The following is a 24192-nucleotide window of genomic DNA, read 5'->3' as shown; positions in this document are numbered from 1 at the left end:
ATTATTACCCCAAAATGCCACCAGCACACCAACGTTCAACCTGTTGGGGATCACAAGAGAAAAGGGAAAAGAGAGCCAAAAGCAATGAGAAAGGGATAGACAAAAAACATTTTTCACTATTCCCCAAGGCATGTCCTGCAAGGAATAAGTGATGATCAAAAATGAAAAAGAAACACAAAATGCTGGCAAAGCTGAGGCAAAAAGAAGAGAGATAAAGGTATGCATTAAATTGACAATATAATGTGTATGTCTCCAAAAACAAACAATGGGTCCTCGTCTACTGGCTGGTGGCTAAAATTCACCTTAATGCATACAATTCTGCATATAATATAAGCCTGCACTTTCCAACTATGCAAAAGGTTAGCAGTTAGCTGGCTACTAGCCTATTCCTATACAAAACTTACCATTTTATATTTGAGGCACTGCTATTGTGTCCCACAGGCTCCTCAAACCCAAACCAAAAACATCATCACTCTTTCCCCCAATTAGCTATTTCTCTTCTTATACTGCTTATTACTATAAATATTTACCAGTATCCATCTCATCTTCTAGCATGTTTAAAACTAGCAATTTTTTTTTTTTTTTTTTAAACTCTAATATGAAGCACCTGGGTGGCTCAGTTGGCTAAGCAGCCAACTCTTGATTTTGCCTCAGGTCATGATCTCATGGTTCATGAGATTGAGCTCTGTGTCAGGCTCTGTGCTGACTGTGCAGAGCCTGCTTGGGATTCTCTCCCTCTCTCTCTGTCCCTCCTCCGCTCTATATGCATGCTTTCTCTCAAAATAAATAACCATTTAAAATAAAATAAATTGAAAAACTGTAATAGTATCTATTTAATTTCTTGTCTTTTTCTTTAGTTTTTTTAAAGTTTATTTATTTTGAGAGAGTGAGAGCATGCATGCATGAGCAGGGGAAGGGCAAAGAGAGAGGGAGAAAGAATCCCAAGCAGCCTCCACGCTGTCAACATGTAGGCCAAAGGAGGGCTCAAACTAATGGGGCTCGAGCTCACAAACTGGGAGATCATGACCTGAGCTGAGATCAAGGGTTGGACATTTAACTGACTGAGCCACCCAGGCACCCCTCTTGTCTTTTAAAATCAATATACAAATATTTATTTATGGGGTGCCTGGGTAGCTCAGTTGTTAAGTATCTGATCAGGTCATGATCTCACAGTTCCTGAGTTTGAGTCCCATATTGGGTAAGCTCGAGACCCACTTTGGGAGAACTCATGTCCCACTTCACATGAGCTCATGTCCCACTTCACGTGAGCACAAGCCACGCTTCGAGTGAGCATGAGCCCCACTTCGGGTAAAACATGAGCCCTGGGTGAGCCCCACTTGTCTGTCTCTCTCTCTCTGCCACATGTGGCATTCTCTCTCTCTGCTGCTCGCTCACTTGTGTCCTCCCTCTAAATAAATAAATAAATAAATAAATAATCATTTATGTATGTTTATAGTTTACTTTAAAATGGAGCACTCTGGGAGTTCCCAAGTAAATATCAAAGTGAACATACTTGATAATGGATGCAGAAAAATGTGCCATTACTTTGTCTTTTTTACAAAGTGGTGCTGGAACACTTGGCTATCCATCTGAAAAAATATATAATGGACTTCAATCTATACCTTGCCCTAAACACAAAATTAATTCAAATTTGATCCCAGATATAAATATAAAATCTAAAACTAAAAAACAAGGAGAAAACCTTGGTACCCTTGGGTTAGGAAAAAGGTGAGGAAAAGATTTCTTAGGTTCAATACTAAAAGCACAATCCACATAAGAACAAACTGAAAAACTGATTTTATCAAAATTAAAAACTTCTGCTCTATGAAAGGCACTGTTAAGAGAAAAGACAAGCCAAAGACTGGGAAAAAACATTTTCAAATCACATATCTTATAAAGAACTTGCATCAAGAATACATATAGACCTCTCAAAACTCATTAATAAAACAACCTAGTAAAATAAACACTTCAACAAGGAACATACAAAGACATGCAAATAAGCATATGAAAAAATGTCAGCATAATTAGTCATTAGGGAAATGCAAATTTAAAACACAATGTGGACATGATCTCATGGTCCATGAGTTCGAGCCCCATGTTGGGGTCTGTGCTGACTGATAGCTTGGAGCACAGAGCCTGCTTCAGATTCCGTGTCTCCCTGTCTCTCTCCTGCTTGCACTCTGTCTCTCTCTCTCAACAATAAACATTAAAAAAATTTTTTTTAATAAAAACAAAAAATAAAACACAATATGGGCACCAGGGTGGCTCAGTCAGTTGAGTGGCCAACTCTTGATTTTGGCTCAGATCACGATGCCAGGGTCATGGGATTGTGTCCCACATGCTTGAGATTCTCTATCTCCCTCTGCCCTGCTCACCTTCTCTCTAATCAATCAATCAATCAATCAATCACAATGTATACCACTCCACACGGATTAGAATAGGTGAACCGAACCAAACATTGACAAGGATGTAGAGAAACTAGAACTTTCATACACTGCTGGTTGAACGTAAAATGGAACAACCATGTTGGAAAATAGTTTGGCAGTTTAAAAAAAAATTTTTTTTAATGTTTACTTATTTTTGAGAGAGAGTGAGAGTGCAAGTGGGGGAGAGGCAGAGAGAGAAGACAAAGAATCTGAAGCAGGCTCCTGGCTCTGAGCTGTCAGCGCAAAGCCTGAAGTGAGGCTCAAACCTACAAACCCTGAGATCATGACCTGAGCCAAAGTTGGATGCTTAACCAACTGAGACACCCAGGTGCCCCAAGTTTGGCAAATTCTCAAAAAGTTAAACATACAAATACCATACAATCCAGCCATTCCTCTCCTAGATATTTACCCAAAAGAAAGGAGAGCATGTGTGCATACAAAAACCTTGTATACAAATGTTTATATGTTTTATTTTTTGAGTCAAAACCCCTAAACAATCCAAATATCCATCAACGGGTAAAAGGATGAACAAATAGTCATACATCCATACAATGGAATACAACCTAGAAATAAAAAGAAATGAGTTGATACATACTACAACATGGATGGTTCTAAAAATAACTCAGATAAGTCAAAGAAGCCAGGCAAAAAAGCATACATATTGTATGCTTTCATTCATATAAAACTCTAGAAAATGCAAACTATTTTAGTGAAACAAAGATCAGTAGTTGCCTAGGCTAGGAGACAAAATAAAAGGAGGGATTACAAAGGAGCACTAGGTAACTTCTGGGGGTGACATGCTTATTATCTTGAGTGTGGTGTTTCACAAGTATATATACATACTTCAAAATTTATCAAAATGCACCCTTTAAAAATGTGCAATTTATTGTATGTCAATTATATCTCAACAAATTATTAAAATTATTAATAAAAAGTAAGTTTTTTGTTCTTGGGAAGATTTTTTTTTTTAATGTTTATTTTTGAGAGACAGAGACAGAGTGTGAGCAGGGGAGGGGCAGAGAGAGAGAGAGAGAGAAAGACACAGAATCTGAAGAGGCTCCAGGCTCTGAGCTGTCAGCACAGAGTCCGAGGCCAGGCTCGAAGTCACAAGCCATGAGATCATGACCTGAGCCGAAGTCAGACGCTTAAACGACTGAGCCACCCAGGCGCCCCAGAGTTTGTATTTTTTATTTCAAATGTTTATTTATTTATTTAGAGAGAGAAAGGGAGAGCGCAAGCAGGGGATGGGCAGAAAGAGAAAGAGAGAATCCCAAGCAGACTCTGCGCTATCAGCACAGAACTTGACATGGGGCTCAATCTTATGAACCATGAGATCGTGACCTGAGCCAAAGAGTCAGACGCTTAACCAACTAAGCCACGCAGGTGCCCCTTTTCTTTGGAAGATTTCTTAAGAAAGGGTAAAAATCATGAAAGATCAGTAACTGCCTAAAAAAAAAATGAAAAATTAAAATTAGTGGGTACTTAGGTGGCTCAGTCAATGGAGCATGCAATGCTTGATCTTAGGGTTTCAAATTTGAGCCCCATGTTGGGAGTAGAGATTATTTTTAAAAAATAAAATCTTTAAAGAAAAATTAAAATTAGGTTCAGTGGATCCTGAGGTATGCCAATGGTTAGAACACATACAATATAAATAAATATATACCACATATCTCCATGATTTTACAATCTTTAAAAAAAAGCTTACTACTTTTGGAGGATGTTAGGAAATCAACTCATTTTTTGAACACTAATATATGAAAAGGAAAGGCAAGCATTTATTATGCCCTTCCTATAATGACTCTACCTCTGGGTAACCAAACAGTAGACATTCAAGAGTCTCTTTATAGCTAATAAATGAAGTAACAGAATTAGAATATGATGATTTTGAACCCCCACTGAATTAACAAATGTAGGCACTGCATATTTATGGATGTTAATTTTACAAAAAGAGATAACCATGTATAATAAAACCTTGGTTTGTGAACATAATTCGTTGGAAACATGCTTGTAATCCAAAGCACTTGTATATCAAAGAGAATTTCAAGAACTATTGGCTCAGTTGTGATCACGTGATGTTCGGCATCACGTACTACTCATATTCCAAAACATCACTCCTTTATTCAGTTAAAATTTATTAGAAATGTTTGCTCATCTTGCAGAACACTCATAGAAAAAGTTACTTGCAATCCAAAGTTTTACTTGCTTCCTGATCAAAGAACATACTATCACCTGTAATAATCCTACCAACAATTTTTTTTTAAATAATCTCAAATGAAGTCTGATCAAACCTCTAAATCCAACTAATTTACGGGAAATAGAGAACAGAAAATACACTGAACCTGTAATTTTTATAAAAGATACTTGAGGGGCGCCTGGGTGGCGCAGTCGGTTAAGCGTCCGACTTCAACCAGGTCACGATCTCACGGTCCGTGAGTTCGAGCCCCGCGTCGGGCTCTGGGCTGATGGCTCAGAGCCTGGAGCCTGTTTCCGATTCTGTGTCTCCCTCTCTCTCTGCCCCTCGCCCGTTCATGCTCTGTCTCTCTCTGTCCCAAAAATAAATAAACGTTGGAAAAAAAAAATTTTTTTTTTAATTTAAAAAAAAGATACTTGAGAGATCAACCAGTTGCAATATACAAGGTTGATTGAAAGTATTTACAACTTTAAAATATATGAACAAAAAGCTTCTGAAATCACTGAAAATCTGAACACTAGACATTGAATTCCATATTAAGGAATTATCCTTTGTTTTTAGACATGATAGCAACATTATGGTTCTGTTTTAAAAAGCAAGAGAGGGGTGCCTGGGTGGCGCAGTCGGTTGAGCGTCCGACTTCAGCCAGGTCACGATCTCGCGGTCCGTGAGTTCGAGCCCCGCATCAGGCTCTGGGCTGATGGCTCAGAGCCTGGAGCCTGTTTCCGATTCTGTGTCTCCATCTCTCTCTGCCCCTCCCCCGTTCATGCTCTGTCTCTCTCTGTCCCAAAAATAAATAAAACGTTGAAAAAAAAAAAAAAATAAAATAAAATAAAAAGCAAGAGAAAGAAAGACCTCTTTTTTTTTTTAATTTTTTTTTCAACGTTTATTTATTTTTTGGGGGACAGAGAGAGACAGAGCATGAACAGGGGAGGGGCAGAGAGAGCGGGAGACACAGAATCGGAAACAGGCTCCAGGCTCTGAGCCATCAGCCCAGAGCCTGACGCGGGGCTCGAACTCACGGACCACGAGATCGTGACCTGGCCGAAGTCGGACGCTCAACCGACTGCGCCACCCAGGCGCCCTGAAAGACCTCTTTTAAAGACACATACAAATTTATTTATAGACTACATGTTACGATTCTGGAATCTGCTTCCAAATAATACAAGGGAGAAGTGAGTGGGAATATAAAAGAAATAACAATGTCCATGAATTGGTCATTTTTGAAATTGAGTGATGAGTACAGAGAGGTTCAGTGTTCCATCTGGTCTACTTTTGTATACGCTTTAATATTCTACCATGAAAAGTAAGAAAAGATATCTTGTTGAATTCATTTTGTAACTATTTTATATACATTGATATAAAAATCCTAAATAAATAAAATTGACAGAGGCCAAATTTCCTCTTTCATACTGTCCTTGTCCTTTTTGGTATTAAGATTGTACCAGCTTAAAAATATAAGCTGGGTGGGTGCCTGGGTGGCTCAGTTAAGCATCCAACTCTTGATTTCAGCTCAGGTCATGACCTCACAGTTTGTGGGATCGAGCCCCGGGTGGGGCTATGTGCTGACAGCTTAGTCTGTTTAGGATTCTTCCTCCCTCTCTCTCTGCCCCTCCCTCACAATCTCTCTCTCCAGCTTGCTTCCTCTCAAAATAAATAAACATTAATAAAATATGTATACAACCTGGGTGACCATCTCTTTCTATTCTCTGAAAGCTTATATAAGATGAACAATTTGTTTCATAATGGTTTAACTGAACTTTGTAAAACCATCTGGGCCCTGACAGCTACATGCAAAAGGGAAGATTTCAAAACCTAACAATGTTTTATCCTTTGATTTGTAATTACGTTGCATTATAGGCTACATACCTATTATCTGCCATTTACTGCATCTTGCTTCATGACTTGGTATGTAGTCAAATGTCATAAATGTTCTCTGTACTTAAAAATGTACATGATCTGGGGTGCCTGGGTGGCTCAGTCAGTTAAGTGTCCAACTTTGGCTCAGGTCACGATCTCATGGTTCCTGAGGTCCTGAGGTCGAGCTATGGGCTGACAGTTCAGACCTGGAGCCTGCCTCAGATTCTGTGTCTCCCTCTCTCTCTGTACCCTACTTCACTTGCATTCTGTCTCTGTCTCTCTCCAAAATTAATAAACACTTAAAAAAAATTTTTTAAGTGTATAATCTAATTATTAGGTACAGGGTTCTATAAATGTCATTTGCTCAAGCTTGTTAATCTTTTATTCAAATCCTCCATTTTACTAATATTTTATTTACTTGATGTATTAATTATCAAGAGAGGTTAAATAAAATATTAATACCATCTATCATTCTAAATGTCAATTTCTTAGGGGCACCTGGTTGGCTCAGTCAGAAGAGCATGAAACTCTTTTTTCTTTTTTTTCTTTCTTTTTTTTTTTTTTTAACGTTTATTCATTTTTTGAGAGACAGAGATACAGCACAAGTGGGGCAGGAGCAGAAAGAGAGGGAGACACAGAATCTGAAGCAGGCTCCAGGCTCCAAACTGACAGCACAGAGCCCAACGTGGGGCTCGACTCACAGACCGCAAGATCATGACCTGAGCTGAAGTCAGCCAATCAACCAACTGAGCCACCCAGGTGCCCCAAGAGCATGCAACTCTTGATCTCTGGGTTGTGAGTTGGGCCCCACATTGGGTGTAGAGATTACTAAAAATAATTGTAAACTTAAAAAATAAGTAAATAAATAAATGTCAATTTTAAAATATATATTGAAGTTACACATACAAATACATGACTTATCTTTTCCTAAAAATATTTTAGTTTTCCTAATGAATTCTCTCATTCTTAATGAATCTTCTTCTAAACCCTGATAATGCTTTTGTCTCAGTCTAATTTTTCTTAAAATTAATATAATTGTGACTTTTTTTTTTTGGTTCCTTGTGTTAAGGTGTTTTAGATCCATTCCTCATAAGCAGCAACATAATTACTTGTTTGCAGCTTTTTTAAAAAAAATCCGGGGCGCCTGGGTGGCGCAGTCGGTTAAGCGTCCGACTTCAGCCAGGTCACGATCTCGCGGTCCGTGAGTTCGAGCCCCGCGTCGGGCTCTGGGCTGATGGCTCAGAGCCTGGAGCCTGTTTCCGATTCTGTGTCTCCCTCTCTCTCTGCCCCTCACCTGTTCATGCTCTGTCTCTCTCTGTCCCAAAAATAAACGTTGAAAAAAAAAAATTAAAAAAAAAAAATCCCATCCTGGAAGCAAAAATAATATAAAAACAGGGAAGGGGACAAAACATAAGAGACTCTTAAATGTGGAGAACAAACAGAGGGTCACTAGAGGTGTTGTAGGAGGGGGGATGGGCTAAATAGGTAAGGGGCATTAATGAATCTACTCCTGAAATCATTGTTGAATTATATGCTAACTAACTTGGATGTAAATTTAAAAAATAAATTAAAAAAAAAATTCCATCCTGGAGCCTCCATGTTTTCTCTGGCAAGTGTATTGTTTACATTTCTTTTTTTTTTTTAATTTTTTTAATGTTTTATTTACTTTTGAGAGGGAGAGAGAGACAGAGTGTGAGTGGGGAAGGTCAGAGACAGAGGGAGACACAGAATCTGAAGCAGGCTACAGGCTCTGAGCTGTCAGCACAGAGCCCAATGCGGGGCCCGAACCCACCAACTGTGAGATCATGACCTCAGCAGAAGTCTGACACTTAACCGACAAGCCACCCAGGCGCCCCTGTTTACATTTGTTTTGATAATTGACATAATTGAAATTATTTTCATCCATCTTATTTTGTTTTTAATATAGTACGCTTTTACTATTTAACTTTTCCTTAAATTTTAACAGGATTATCTGAAAGTAGAATCAATACTATTATCCCTTCTAAACAGTAAGAACTCAGAAAGCTTTAACTCAGATCACTACCCTTCCCGTCTTATGCATTATTTTCTAGTATGGTATTTAATTCTTGTGCATTTAAGTTATTTATTGTGTTGTTTTATACAATCACATTGCCAGATTAGTCTACATGTTTACCAATCTTTAACTTTGCCTCTTGCATGCTCTTCTACATTGTGGGTTCAATTTTCTCCTATAAAGTACAAGTACTTCAATAGTTCTTTCAGTAATAGTCTATGAGTAGTAAACTCCCCACTTCCAACTCAATATATTTATTTCTTCATTACTTCAAAGTTTTGAGAGTTAGTTTATGTTTCCTTGGCACTTCGAAGATATTAATCTATTAGTTTTGGCCTCTATTCACTCATGATAAGTCTGCTAAACTAACTGCCATCCAGTTACAAATAACTTATCTTTTCTCTCTGGTTCCTTTATTACTTTCTCTTTCCAGTAAAGGCCCAGAAATTTCATGAGGATGTACTGAATTGTCCATTCATATTCCTTCGACTTACAGATTGTTCATTTATTTTTAGGCACAGTCACATAAAAGAGAAAAAGTGATTTGAGAATGGCTATTTTCTTAATTCTCCCTAAGACTATTCAGAACTAAATCCATGCTAAATGTATGAGACATTAGTGTTCTCAAACTGTAGCATACAAAACACCTGGGGAACTTATTTAACTATAAACTACTGGACTTCACCCACAGTTTCTGACACAGTAGGTCTGGAGTCCTGCCATGAATCTGCATTTCTAACAAGCTCCCAGGTGATGCTAATGCTAATGCTGATTCTGCTGGTCAGGTAATCATGCTTTAAGAACCACTGTCTTAGGATTTAGCATAATTATCTCATGGAACCCCAGTTGAGAAGGACTGTAGGGATTTTGTCCTGCTTCTTAAATCTAGAGATAAGTATTTATCATTAATTCTAAACAGAATTTAGCTTTAAATATTGTTACCTTCTGTTTCTTTCTCTTTCTCCCACTGCTTCTTGTAGAATTCCAACTACATAAAATAACAGCACTTAACTGTCCATTATCTGTCCAGACCTGCTCCAGTTCATTCTTTACACAGCCCCCAGGCTAAAAACAAAACCTGATCATATCACCTCTCCTACCCAAAATTGTTTACCGGCTCCTCTATACCTATAGGAGCAGGTCTTTTTTTTCCCCCCCATTTTACTTTAGAGAGAGATAAGAGCAAGCAGGGTGGAGGGGAAGAAGGGAGGAGGGAGGAAGAAAGAGAGAGAAAGAGAGAGAAAATCTTAAGCAGGCTCCACTCTCAGTATGGAGTCCAACATGGGGCTCAATCCCACGACCCTGGGATCATGACCTAAGCCAAAATCAAGAGTCAGACGCTGACTGAGACACCCAGGTGTCCCTGGAGCAGTTCTTTATGGGGAGGGAAATCGGATAGGCTTCAGAGTACATGTAAACTTTTGAGTATTTACATTATGTCACACATATGTTTTTAATACTACCAAATAGGCCTGTGTTCTAAGTCCATTTAAAATTGCTAATCTGGGGCGCCTGGGTGGCTCAGTCGGTTGAGCGTCCGACTTCAGCCAGGTCACGATCTCGCGGTCCGTGAGTTCGAGCCCCGCGTCGGGCTCTGGGCTGATGGCTCAGAGCCTGGAGCCTGCTTCCGATTCTGTGTCTCCCTCTCTCTCTGCCCCTCCCCCGTTCATGCTCTGTCTCTCTCTGTCCCAAAAATAAATAAACGTTGAAAAAAAAAATTTAAAATTGCTAATCTATTAAATTCAAATGAGTCAGTATGATACATAAAGCTTTTCTTGATCCATGCCTGCCTATCCTACCCTTGTACCATTTTGTGCACACCACGCTTTCAAAATTTCTCCATTATACACATATTATCTCCACCTAGAAGAGAATGTCCAATAGGCCTCCCACAGGCCTAACAAACTTCTTCTCCTCCCAAGAGTCCCAATATCACCTCCTCCTGGAAACCTTCCCCAATCCACTTGAGAGTTAATTGCTCCCCTGTATATTCTCTCTCAGCACGTTGTAAAAACATCCACTATTACACTGCACCCTTCTAATTACTGGTCTACAAAACTATCTTCCTTTATAAGAATATGAGTCATCTCCACCAAGAACTTAATCATTATCTTTAAATCTTAATAGTATATACCCAAATGTTTGTTAAATATATAAATATTTTGCCTAAATATAATTTTTCCTTGGACTCAATAGACAGAAGAATGTACTAAGAATTTTCATGTCTGTTTTCATCTAGATTTTCAAGGGAACCGGAGATTCAGTGGCAGTAAATAGCACCTAATCTAGTTTTGTTCTCACATTTCTCCAAAATACTTCAAAGCATCAAAGCAAGGATTATGCCCCTGTAAGTTCTGACACCTGCAATGTCAGTACAACCAAGAGAAAAACACTGGAGGGTAATCAAATCTAAAAGTTCAAAAATCTTCATTTAAAAAAAAGAGAACTCTCATTTTATTTCATAAACACGTCTACTTGCTTTGTCTATTTAAAACACAGATGCATATCACAAATTCTGAGATGCCTTGTCATTATTTATTAAAACACCCAATAAAATCCCTTTACAGAAGTATATACCATACAAAGGTAACAACAGCAAGTTGTTCTCTCCTGGGACAGAGGATGGAAATGTGAAGAGCCAAGAAAGAGGTCCTTTGCTTTTTACTTTCCAAATGTTCTGGGTATCATCTGAATTTTTAAAAATAATATACCACTTTAGCAACCAGAAAAACATAATGAAAAAAAAAAAGAGCCATATCCTATGTCATGCTATTAAGAAAACAGCTTAATTATGAAATTATTTTAATATTATTCTTACCAGATTTAAGACCTGAAATTTTGAAGATGGCACTTGGTTTCCCATTTGTGACAAATCCTAGGAGTTGCCATACAGGCATCCCATTTGAATCAGGGTAGGAAAAGTAGACAGATCCTCCCATTCCCTCAGGAAACGGGATTGTTCCCAGCATAAAAACCACAACATGGTTGATACTTTCATAATCAGGCAAGTCAAAAACAAATTTATCCTCTGCCACTTGCTGTGCAGCTGTTTGCACCTAGAAAATAAGAAACTCATCTTAGTTCAATAGTTTGAGGAGTTTCTAGAACACTTACAGTATTGCTTGTTACCACGTATAAGCAATTATAGACATTATACCCAGTATAACCTCAGGTTAATCTGATAGTCTATATGGAATTTCCAAATATACCAAAGTGTTAAATTTAAAAAGAAAATCCAAATATATACATATTCAGCCTTAAAATGATCATGTAATGAGTGTAACCTTTAAAAAACATAACTAAATTCTTTCTGAAGTGCCCTGAAAGGAATTTACTTACACAAGTAAATTACTATAGCTTCAGTATGTTACAGAAATGAAAGGCTGTTGAAAATACCACACCACCAAAGCCTTATCCTCTAGTATAAAGGTAAAGAACTTCAGGAAATTAAAATGGGTAAGCAATCCAGAAGGAATTAGTTAATCCTCATTATTTGCAGATTCCATATTTGCGAATTTGTCTACTCACTAAAATTTATTTCCAAGCACAAAATCAATATTCATCACCCTATGGTGGTCATTCATGGACATGTTAATGGGCAGAGCAGCAAAAATTCTGAGTTGCCTAATGCACATGTTCCCAGCTGAAGTGGAAAAAAGTTAGCTGTGCCTTCTTGTTTCAGCTCTCATACTGTAAACGAGTGTCCTTTTCACAATCAATTTACTGCCATGTTTGTATTTTCTGCTTTTTGTTGGTGATTCTGATATTTAAAATGGCCACACTGAAATGCTGGCTGGTATTCCTAAGTCCAAAAAGGTTGTTATGTGCCTTATTTAGAAAATATGTTACATAAGTTTCATTCAGAAATGAGTTATGGTGTTACTGGCTGTTAAGTTCAATGTTAATGAATCAACAACACATATTAAATAACATGCCTTTAAACAGAAACATACAAAAAACAAAGTTATGTAATAATAAGTTGATAAAAACTGTCATCAGAGGCTCAAAGAAACCTAACCCTGTATTTCCCCTAGGGGAAACAATTCATTATTTACCAAATCAATGTTCACAATGACTTCACAGAACCTAATTATTGTGAACAACGAAAATCAACTGTACATAAAATGCAAAAATTCTACCTCGAATGTGCTAAGTGGGAACCTGTAAAAGTTTCCTCTTGACTCATTTCATAATCTTTCTGTTCTAGAATTGAATGTCAGTTTCTAGAATGAGATCTTATCTTATTTTGAAGTTTGAGAAATCTACTTCCACAGAGAAAATTCTTTTATCGACTTCAAAAAAATTATGGGTAATTGCCATATCACATCCATTAGCAAAAAGTAGTAATTCTAGGGCACTCAGGTCGATAGGCGTCAAGAGTTAACATGATACAACGTTTTTTCGTTTTCTTTTTAATTGCTATGGCCATTGACTCTATTGACCAAAACACCAAATCTGAATCACTACCAGTATTTTAAGACTCTTAATGGTCAATTCTTATTACCCAGAATGTAACTTCTTTTCCTTTGCTAGTATTTGCTGTTACAAAAATGCTTATTTTTTCTTTTAATTTTTTAAGATGTTAACTTATTTGGGGGGGGGGGGGGCTGGAGGGGCAGAGAGAGAGAAAGGAGACACAGAACCTGCAGCAGGCTCTAGGCTCTGAGCTGTCAGCACAAAGCCTGAGAGGGCTCGAACCCACAAACCACCAGATCATGACCTGAGCCAAAGTCTGACGCTTAACCGACTGAGCCACTCAGGTGCCACTACTTTCTTTCTTTTATAATATCCTAGCTACTCCTACAAAGAAACTTTAAAAAATTTTAGTTACATGTTATCAATAATCTAATATGAATTGTCCTAAATTTACTCCCAAGAGATGAAGGATGAATGTTCTTTTGTTGTTGTTGTTGTTGTTTTGGTTTTATTTTGTTTTTGTTTTTGTTTTTTTAGCATGAATGTTCTTAAAATCAAGTTCCGATTTCCTCTTCTGAAGTTTTCCAACCCTATTAAAAACTGTCCAGTTTAAACAGAGAACAAAACAAAGGAAAAACATAAATATAAAGACAAACTGCCTGTATTAGTATTAAATTCAATTTCACCAGTTTTTGGCATGCACATAATCTTAAAAAAACATATGAAATTATGGTATTTACAAAGCATGAAATAGCCATCAGGCAAAACAAGTATTTGTTAAATGTCAACTCTAACAAGCACCATTCTGTAAATCTGTATTATGACACACTAATCCTTGACCTTAGGGGAAAGAGAACTCTTTTAGTTAAGAAAAAATTTTCAAGGAATGAAACTGAGTTCATAATTTTAGGTTAAGTGGGTGTTTCTGGTTAGAGAATAATGAAGTTAAGTTTTGGATGTCTTTAGGTCTATTTGCCCTTCATTGTGATTAACATGTTCTTTGATTAACTAAGAGTCAAACACCTCCCAAAAAGCTTATCTTTAAGAAACCCCCTACTGGAGGAGCACCTGGGTGGCTCAGTCAGTTAAGCCTCCGACTTCAGCTCAGGTCATGATCAAGTTTATGAGTTCGAGCCCCATATCTGGCTCTGTGCTGACAGCTCAGAGGATGGAGCCTGTTTCAGATTCTGTCTCCCTGTCTCTGCCCATCCCCCACTGTTTCTCTCTCTCAAAAAAAAAAAAATAATAATAACAATAAACGTTAAGAAAGAAAGAAAGAAACCTCTACTGTATTTCCATTACAGAGGTTAGGTGTTAGGTAAGTAGACACAGGTATTGCTATAATTAAATGTCCTCCCCAATCAGTTGACAACGTGAGAGATACATGGATCTATGTGCTTTTCTTTAAAACACACACACACACACACACACACACACACACACACACACACACGGGCACCTCCGTGGCTTAGTTGCTAAAGCATGTGACTTCATCTCGGGGTCATGAGGTGAAACCCACGTTGGACAGAGAGGTTACTTAAATAAAAACAAAACACATACACACATTTTAAATACCATTCATTAAGGACACTCATTCATACAAGTCCCACACTCACCCCAGGCTGGTCCTTTCACTTTCCCTGCCAACAGCAGGGAGCAATCCAAAGTTATCTCACCAATATTACCAATTACCAACATCACCAAAAGTGGCCTCCCAGTCATTCAAGAGACTGACAATAAACTTTCTGTGGCTAGTCATCTCCAATTTATCTTTGTGGTTTCTTAATGTACAGAACAAATTATCAAAAGTTGGTAAAAATTTTAATTCAACAAAGGGGCTGCAAAACTTAACTAAGCAGGGAGAAAAAAAGAAAGAAAAAGAACTCTGGGTGAAAGGAGTCGAGTCTGAAGTGGATTTCTGGGTGGCTTCTAAGGGAAGCAAGGTTCATTCTCTTGATTATTCTCAGATTATTCCTGAACAATTCTAGGTGCTGATCTCATTTAACGCTAATCATCTGTCAAGGGAGGTTATTATCTCTTTGGACCAGTAAGGATTTTCGCAGCTCATACCCTTCTGGGGTACCTCAGCTATGACTCACACTTAAGTTTTAGGTGTTTCTATCAGCCAACTTCCAATTACCGTAAGCTTATTTTTACTGGGGTCCTTCCAAAAGGCCCGAAAAGGTATATACACTGCCCCGGTACCTTAATCTTTTAGAAACAGTATGTTACAGACTAGATTCAAACGCCAGGTTTTTCTCCAACTTATTTTATGAGCTCAGGCGTGTATTTAAACTGCCTATTGAGGGGCGCTTGGGCGGTTCAGTCGGTTAGGCATCCGACTTCAGCTCAGGTCATGATCTCTCGGTCCGTGAGTTCGAGCCCCGCGTCGGGGTCTGTGCTGACAGCTCAGAGCCTGGAATCTGTTTCAGATTCTGTGTCTCCCTCTCTCTCCGACCATCCCCCATTCATGCTCTGTCTCTCTCTGTTAAACGTTTAAAAAAAATTTTTTTTTAAATAAACTGCCGATTGAGCTTAAGTTCCTCAACTGCAAAACAGAAATTATGATAACTATCTCACGAGTTACGAGGGTTAAATGTGAAGTGCCAAATTAGCGCTACCTAGAAGGCTGAAATTATGAGAAAGGGACAAAAGGCGTGCATTGCCAAGCATATAGATAATCCACACTCGATAAATGGTAGCTAACGTGGCTACTATTTAAATGACTGAACAGAGCTGAGGGCAAAGAACGAACACCCCAACACCCACTCTCCACCCTAATATGTAGCTGGAAAGAACACTTAGGGGGGTTCCCCGCATCTCTTGCACCGGAGCACCCTCCCCTTCCCGGGGCTTCGCCCTCGGGTGTCCTGCCCCCTTCCTGATACCACCCGGCCCCATCCTCACCAGCCTCCCTGCCACCAAGCAGCCAAACATGGCGGCGACTCCGCTCAGCCGGCAGGGACCCGAAGCCGGCAACTAGAAGTCCTGGGGCTCCTGCCCTAGTCGAGCCCAAGAACGTTCCAGAACATGCGGGACGACGCCTGCCCCTCCACTACATAGCGACTAGGCCAGTGGCAGGAACGCCTTCTGCCCCGCTCGGCCTCTGACCCCACTTCCTAGCCAGCACGCCCCTCGGGCGACGAGTACTTCCGGGGCTTACAACCAGCCTCCCCAACTAAGGGAGAAAATCATGCCAGAGCCTGTTCAAGACTACAAATCCCAGAGGGACCTGCGTCGGTTTCCGGTTTCCGGGAGGAGCGTCACTAGGGCATGTTTTTCAGGATTGTCCAGATCCCAAATTCCCGAACTGCGGGCGGGTGGTTGTTTCTCACTGTTTTGTGACATGTAGAGATTACACTGCGCTTTACAATAATCACTTCACTAGATCCTGGCAAAAACCTTATGAAGTAGGTATTACTGTCTCCCTTTGGGTATGCCAGGAAATTGCCCAGGGTGACCAGCTAGCCCCTAATCTTTACACAGCACTAAATGTTGGAGCTTGAATCCAAGTCCTCATCCAAATCAGCTCTTTCTGCTACACGGTATCTCAAAAATACTAATTTTTAATCAGCTGTTTAGTACTTATTGGCAGCTTTATTGTTCGTTTCAGCTTCCCTTAGCTCCCCCATTTATTTTCAGTAAGACTGTAAGCAAGATACTATATAACTTTGTAACTTAGCGCTTTTATGTCCCCATTTGTAAAATAAGAATAATAATTGTACCTGTCTTATAGGATTGCTGAGAGGATTAAATGAGTTAGTATGTATAAAAACAATAGGTGGCAGCGCTTAATTTATGGGGTTTTTAAATGTCTTATTTTTTTCTATGTGCATTTGCAGAAAAGATTCATAGGAAATGAAAACCAATAGCCAAAAGAACTGGCATCAAGTACTGATTGACACCAATTCGCATTCTCCTTTCACAGCTTAATTATCTTTCTTCTTATATAGGAAGGTAGGGTATCCCCTCGCAAGGGTCTCTACCCTACTTAAAATACCAGTCATCAGCAGGTCTGTCCTCCCAAACCCAGGTTACATATGGAGGATCAGAGAGTTTGTAACAATCCTCTGGCCTCCGCTTTGGTTCCAAAAACTGCAACCACTTATCTTCTTTCAGATATTCCTTTTAGATAGCCAGGCCAAAGGTGAAGAGAGAGAAGAGGATGTTTCTATCAATGTCTCCAACTTCCTACCTAAAAAGTCCTAGAACCTTCAAAATAGAAAGACCATTTGTGATAAGATCACTTCTTGAGGGGTAGGTACACTGCCTGGGTTCGAAGTCCTTCTTTATCATTTATTAACTATATAACCTTAGGTTAGTTAACCTAACACTCTCATTCCTCCTTTTCTGCATATATAAAATGGGATAATAATAGTATCTGCATCATAAGATTGTTATGAAGGTTCTTGCATTAAAAGTACTAAATATAGCCAGAACATAGCTTAATAAAATGTTAGCATTTAGCATTATTACCTTTCCTGACAGATTTTCTATGTCTTCATAACCACCATGTACTCTGTGAAATAATAAAAAATAAATATGTTGGTCTCCACCCCTAGTTCCTGACATAGGACACTAAAATGCTTGTAAATTCCTAAGTGCCTAAGTGATAAGAGCACTACAGAGCATCTTTTATTAGAATGAGGTGATTCTGGGTAGACTCCTGAATGGGGGCGGATCCCCAGAAAGACCAAGCCATGATTAGAAGCCTCGAATTTTCAGCCCCATGCCCCATTCTCCAGAGAAGGAAGAAGGATTGGAAATGGAGTTATTAATTGATCTTGCCTATGTGAGGAAACCTCCATAAAACCCCAATAGTGTGGAGGGTGACACACCACACCCCATTTCCAAGAGAATAGAATCTCCTACACTTGGGACCCTCCCAGACCTTGTCCTATGTATCTCTTCATCTGGCTGTTTATTCTTTATCATATCTTTTAACAAACAGGTAAACATAAGTGTTTCCCCAACTTCTGTGAGCTCTTCTAGTAAATAGTAGAATCTAAGAGGGAGGAAATCATGGGAACCTCCAATTTGTGGCTATGTTGGACAAAAGTTGTGGGTAACCCAGACCTATTACTTGTAATTGGCATCTAAAGTGGGGGACAGTTAGGGTGCCTGGGTGGCTCAGTTGGTTAAGCATCTTACTGAGGCTCAGGTCATGATCTCAGGGTTCATGGGTTCGAGCCCCACATCAAGCTCTGTGCTGTCAGCTCAAAGAATGGAGCCTGCTTTGGATTCTGTGTCTCTCTCTCTGCCCCTCCCCCACTCATGCTTTATCATTCTCTCTCTCAAAAATAAACATTAAAAAAATTTTTTGAAGTGAGGGACAGTCTTGTGGGATTGAGTTCTTAACCTGTGTGATCTGATGCTATCTCCAAGTAGTGTCAGGATTGGGTTAAATTGTAGGACACCCAGCTGGTGTCACAGAATTATTTGGTACGGGGGAAAAAAAAAATCCACACCTTTGGTGTCCGAAGTGTTGTGAGTATGGTAGTAGTATGAGAGTGAAGAGAAACCCAGAGGAAAGACCAGATTTTTTCCTTTCTATACCCTTACCATACATTTGATTCTCTGAGCAATTCACACTTTCAAATCTTTCTGTGCTTACACTACTTATGTTATGTGCCTATAATACTTACTTGGCAATTTCATATACAACCTCCCACTTGACTCAAATATTTTCTTCAGGAATCTTATCCCTTGATAATTAGTCATTCATTTTCTTACACAGAATTTTATTTAATGGTTTGAGAGCTAGCTAACTTAGAAATTATTTTTATAAACTAAAGTTGCTGTTGATTAATTATCCCAATCTTTGTTATGTGGAATTTCAGGCTTTTCTCCATTTTGCTGGTGAATAATCCAGATCTAACATTGGGCAAAGAATTAGAAGCAGTGATTTTAGTATCCTTTCTCCAAATTATAACAACCAGCCTTTTACTCGCCAAGCTATATTATTTTTACATACAATAGCTCTTTGTAACTAAAGACAGCAGAATAGGATAATGGAAATGAAGAAAAACATTTTAGGGGAAAATTTTTTTCTAATAATCAGAGCTTTCTGAAATAAGAATAGACAGACATGGGACAGTGAACTCTCCTATTCACACCAACATTTGAACCAATGCTGAAATCCATTTATGTTATATTATTAATGAGTTTCGTGGAAAACTTCATGAAATTGACCTAGGACCTCAAAGTTACCTATCAGCGCTCACTTGTATGCTTCTATGGATAAACAATAAATTCATTGTTAAGTTTGGGCCAGGGAATCAGGAATTCTGAATTCTAGTTTTAGCTCTTTCATTAACTAGCCTAGGAATGAGGTGATTTGTTTCATTTTTGGGGGGCATTAGGTTTACACACTTCCAGAATGAGAGCATTGAATTCTGACTTAAAGAGAGCAAAAATATTTTTTCTCTTTTTTTAAGAAAAATTTTCTTTTCCACAACAAGGAGAATAAGAAATAGAAGCACAAACTCCATCTTCTTTGAACTAGAAGATATCTGTAACTCCAAGTCAAAAAGATACCAACAGAAAGAAAGAAAGAAAGAAAGAAAGAAAGAAAGAAAGAAAGAAGATACCTATCAAAAGTGGGTGAAGAAAGACAAATGACTTAGCAGAACAGAGGAAGGTCAAATTCAGGTACTACAGAGAAAGATAATAAATTCCAGAGAAGCTCAGGAATTGGAGTTGCTAGGGACCACAGAAGGCAGGGGTAAGTCAGTAGACTGAAACAGGTACACTACTTAAAACTGATGCAAGATTTTATATCTGGTTCTCATCTATACATCTTCGATTGGCATAAACTCTATTTTATTTTATTTTTTTTAATGTTTTTAATTTACTTTTGAGACAGAGAGAAACAGAGCATGGGTAGGGGAGGGGCAGAGAGAGAGGGAGACACAGAATCCAAAGCAGGCTCCAGGCTCCGAGCTGTCAGCACAGAGACTGACGCGGAGCTTGAACTCTCGAACCACGAGATCATGACCTGAGCTGAAAGTCGGACGCTTAACCGACTGAGCCACCCAGGCGCCCCGGCATAAACTCTCTTTAAAAAAAAAAAAAAAAGAATCAAAGAGGCCCTAGGCATTAGGAAAGTAGCTACTGAAGAAAGTGATTATGGGGCGAGTCCACCATACATAGATTAGTTCTTGAATAAGGACACCCAGGTAAGAGATGAGCATTTGGCTCACCAAGTCAAACACACCAGTGTGAGACTAAGTCCACCCAAAGGGACAATGGCTTTTTCTAAAACATCCACTTGGAGGATGGGGGATGACTTTTTCTATATCATTCAGGCAGGGAGGGATATCTTTTACTAATTCATCCATAGGGGAGAAGGAGCATGTTTTAAGAATTCATGTAAAAATCCAACACCCTTTCATGATTAAAAAAAAAAAAAAATTCAACAAACAAAGAATAGAAGGGAATTTCCTCAACCTGATAAACAGAATCTACAAAAATCCCACAGCTAAATCATACTTAATGGTGGGAGACTAGATGTTTTCTCCTGAGATCAGGAACAAGACAAAGATATTTGCTCTAGCCACTTCCATTCAACATTGTACTGCAGGTTCTAGCCAAAGCAAATAGGCAAGATAGATAGATCAGTAGATAAATAAATAAATGGCATCAGACTGTAAATCAAAAAGTGAAACTATCTCTATTGTGACATAACTTGGTATATAGAAAGTCCTAAGGAATACACACACACACACACACACACACACACACACACACATACAATTAGAACTAATAAATTCAGCAAGGTTAGAGGATATGAGATCAACATACAAAATCCAGCTGTATTTCTAAACACTTGCAATGATCAATCAAAAAATGAAATTCTGATGACAATTTCATTTACAATAGCATCAAAAAGGATAAAATACCTAGGAACAAATCTGATTAAAAATTGTAATACTTGTATTCTGAAAACTACAAAACATTATTGTAAGAAATTAAAGATCTACATAAATAAAAAAGCATCCCATGTTCACGGGTCAGCAGACTTAATATTGTTAAAATGGCAATATTCCCCAAATTGGTCGAAAGATTCAATGCAATCTCAATCAGAATCCTGGCTGACTTTTTGCAGAAATTGATATCTTGGTTCTAAAATTTATTTTATTTTTTTAAGTTTATTTACTTTGACAGAGAGGGAGCACAGGTGAGCCAGGGAGGGACAGAGAGAGAGAGAGAGAGAGAGAGAGAGAGAGAGAGAATCCCAAGCAGGCTCCGCATTGTCAGCACAGAACCAGATGTGGGGCTCAAACCCATCAACTGTGAGATCATAACCTGAGCTGAAGCCAAGGGTCGGACATTTAACCAACTGAGACACCCAGGCACCCCTTGATTCTAAAATTTATAACGGTACAGTATATGTTAACTAACTAGAATTTAAACAAAAATTTGAAAAAAATTAAAAATGAGATAAAATGTATAATGAATTACAAGAGACCCAGAATAGCCAAAACATCTTGGAAAAAAAGAACTAGGAGGATTAACGCTTCCCACTTCCAAAACTTACTGCAAAGTAATGACAATCAAGACAGTGTGGTTTTGGCACAAGGATAGACATGTAGATCAATGGAATAGAATTCAGAGTCCAGAAATGAACTGTATATGTATGGTCAACTGATTTTTGACAAGGGCACCAAGACCATTCAATGGGGGAAAGAAATGTCTTTTCAACAAAGATGCTGGGACAACTTTATAGCCATATGCAAAAGAATAAAGTTGCGCTTTTACCTTATGCTGTATACAAAAATTAATTCAAAATGGATCTAAATGTAAGAACCAAAACTTATAAAACCCTTTGAGGAAAACTCTTTCCTGACCTTGGATTTGGCAAAGGAGTCTTAGATATGACACTAAAAGCATGAGCAAAAACAAAAAATAAAATAAAACAAAAAAAGGATCAACTGAACTTCATGAAAATTAGAAACTTTACTGTTTCAAAAGAAACCATTAAACAAAATTAAAGGACAACTGACAGAATGGGAGAAAATACTTGCAAATTATATATCTGTTAAGGGAGCCATAGCCAAAGTACATAAAGGATTCTTACACCTCAAAAATTTAAAAAGAAATTTTTTATTGGGCAAAGGATCTTTATTAGTTTTCTGGAGCTGCCATAACAAATTGCCAACAACTGAGTGGCTTAAAGCAACAGAAATGTTCATACAAAAACATGTACATAAATGTTTATAGCAGCAGTATTCATTATAGCCAAAATGTAGAAACAGTGAAATGTCCATTAACGGATGAATGGAGAAACAAATGTGGTATATGCATACAATAAAATACTATTCGGCCATAAAAAAGTGAAGTACTGATATATGCTACAATATGGATATACCTTGAAAGCATTATATGAAGTGAAAAAAGCCACAACAGACCATGTATTATATGATCCATTCATATGAAATATTTGGGATAGAGAAATATATAGAGACTCAAAGTAGATTAGTAATTTTTTAGAACTGGGGTATGTTGGGATGTGGACATAGAGATGATAGATAGCTAAAGGATACAGTGTTTCTTTTTTTTCCATCCTAACCATTTTTTAAGTATACATGACAGTAGCATTATCTATATGCACCTTGTTGCAACGGATCTCTAGAATTTTTTTTTATCTTGCAAGACTGAAACTCTAAGGCTGTTAAAATTTTCCTATTCCCCTCTCCTTAGACTTCTTGAGGTGATGGAGATGATCTAAAATTGATTGTAATGGTTGCTATTATATATTGAATATGCTAAAAATCATTGAATTATACATTTTGAGTAGGTAAATTGTATGGTACGTGAATTATATTTCAACAAAACTGTTTTTTAAAATCAGTACCATTTAAAATAGCATCAAAAAAATTATGCAAAAGTGCCTATGAGCAAATGGGCCATCCTGGATTGGGACAGAGGAATTATATGGAAGTTTTCCTCCTCCTAGCTCCACAATACTGCCTTCATGGCTCACATTCCCCAGGCAGGAGATTGGAAGATCCTTCTCAGGAGAAAACAAACAGGCCAGAGATACAGTTAGTGGTCTTGAAATCTTTGGTGACAAAACTGATTATCTGCCTAATCCTAGTATAGTGAAACATTCCAATTAACAGGTCTCCCCCTATTTTTTGCTTATAAATAGAATATGCCACTAAGGATCACCAGACATTTGAGTAAAGCCACTATCATGAAAAAGAGTGACCAAAGTAAATGAATGAGGGTGAGGTGGGGAAATTCAGTAGAAACAAAAACAATAGAGAACAGGAAAAAAAATTAATAAAACCCTATGGTATTATCCAGAGAGAGAGAGAGAGAGAGAGAGAGAGAGAGAGAGATTGTAGAATTAAAATAAAAATAGAATTCTATAAAAGTGGAAAATCAAAGAAGAAAGAACCCATGAAACTTAAAAGTATAAGAAATCAAGAGTCACTTTCTGGTTTGGTTGTAAGATAAAATCAAAGAACTATCCCAGAAAGAGAGCAAAGAAAGAAGTGGAAATCAGGAGAGAATAAAATTAGAAGATCAGTCCAGGAGGGTCAGTATGGGAATTTCTAGGAAAATTAAGAAAACACTGGACAGTAAATTACCAAAAAAGTACTACTTTAAAAAAAAATTCCTGGGGCACCTGGCTGGCTCAGTCAGAAGAGCATGTGACACTTGATCTCGGGGTCCTGAGTTTGAGCCCTAGGTTGGGTGTTTTGATCACTAAATAAATCAATAAACAAACAAACAAACAAACTATATATATATATATATATATATATATATATGTGTGTGTGTGTGTGTGTGTGTGTGTGTGTATATATATATATATATATATATATATATATCCTGAACTGAAGGACACGGATCTCCAGAAAAAAAGAGGCTCACTGAATGCCCAGTAGTACAAATCAAGACCCACACCAAGGCTCATCCTCATGAGTTTTCAGACTCCTGAAACTAAATAGGTTCCATAAAGCTAAAAGAGAGAGAAAGTTACATACAGTAATTGAAAGTTACATACAAAGTAAATTGACCTCTGTGTAGCAATAGTGAAAGTGAGAAGACAAAGGAAAAATGCCTTCAAAATTCTGAGCATAAGTTATTTCCTGTCTCAAACTCAATATCCAGTCAAAATTCCAAAGAGGTAAAGGATACAACAGATATTTTCAGATGTGCCAAATCTCAAAAAAAAATTACCTCCTGTGTACCTTATTCTCAGGAAGTTAATGGATGTGCTCCTCCCAATAAAAACCAACAAAGAGAAAGAA

At 38.0% G+C, this 24192-nt stretch overlaps 1 protein-coding gene across 1 annotated transcript in view; it reads right to left on the bottom strand.

The window, feature by feature from the left end:
* Positions 1-16050, bottom strand: part of HIKESHI (heat shock protein nuclear import factor hikeshi) — a 49930-nt gene extending 33880 nt beyond the window's left edge. The window contains exons 1-2 of the mRNA XM_040489562.1: positions 15836-16050; positions 11331-11568 (exon numbers count right to left, since the gene is read on the bottom strand). Coding sequence (XP_040345496.1) covers positions 11331-11568; positions 15836-15865 — 268 coding nt within the window. The 5' untranslated portion in view covers positions 15866-16050. The remainder of the gene's footprint in view (positions 1-11330; positions 11569-15835) is intronic.
* Between the last annotated feature and the right edge of the window lie 8142 nt (positions 16051-24192).

The sequence above is a fragment of the Herpailurus yagouaroundi genome, unplaced genomic scaffold (assembly GCF_014898765.1).
Source record: "Herpailurus yagouaroundi ecotype Mexico unplaced genomic scaffold, PumYag 180, whole genome shotgun sequence".
NCBI lineage: Eukaryota > Metazoa > Chordata > Mammalia > Carnivora > Felidae > Herpailurus > Herpailurus yagouaroundi.
This window is presented reverse-complemented; position numbering and strand designations above follow the sequence as displayed.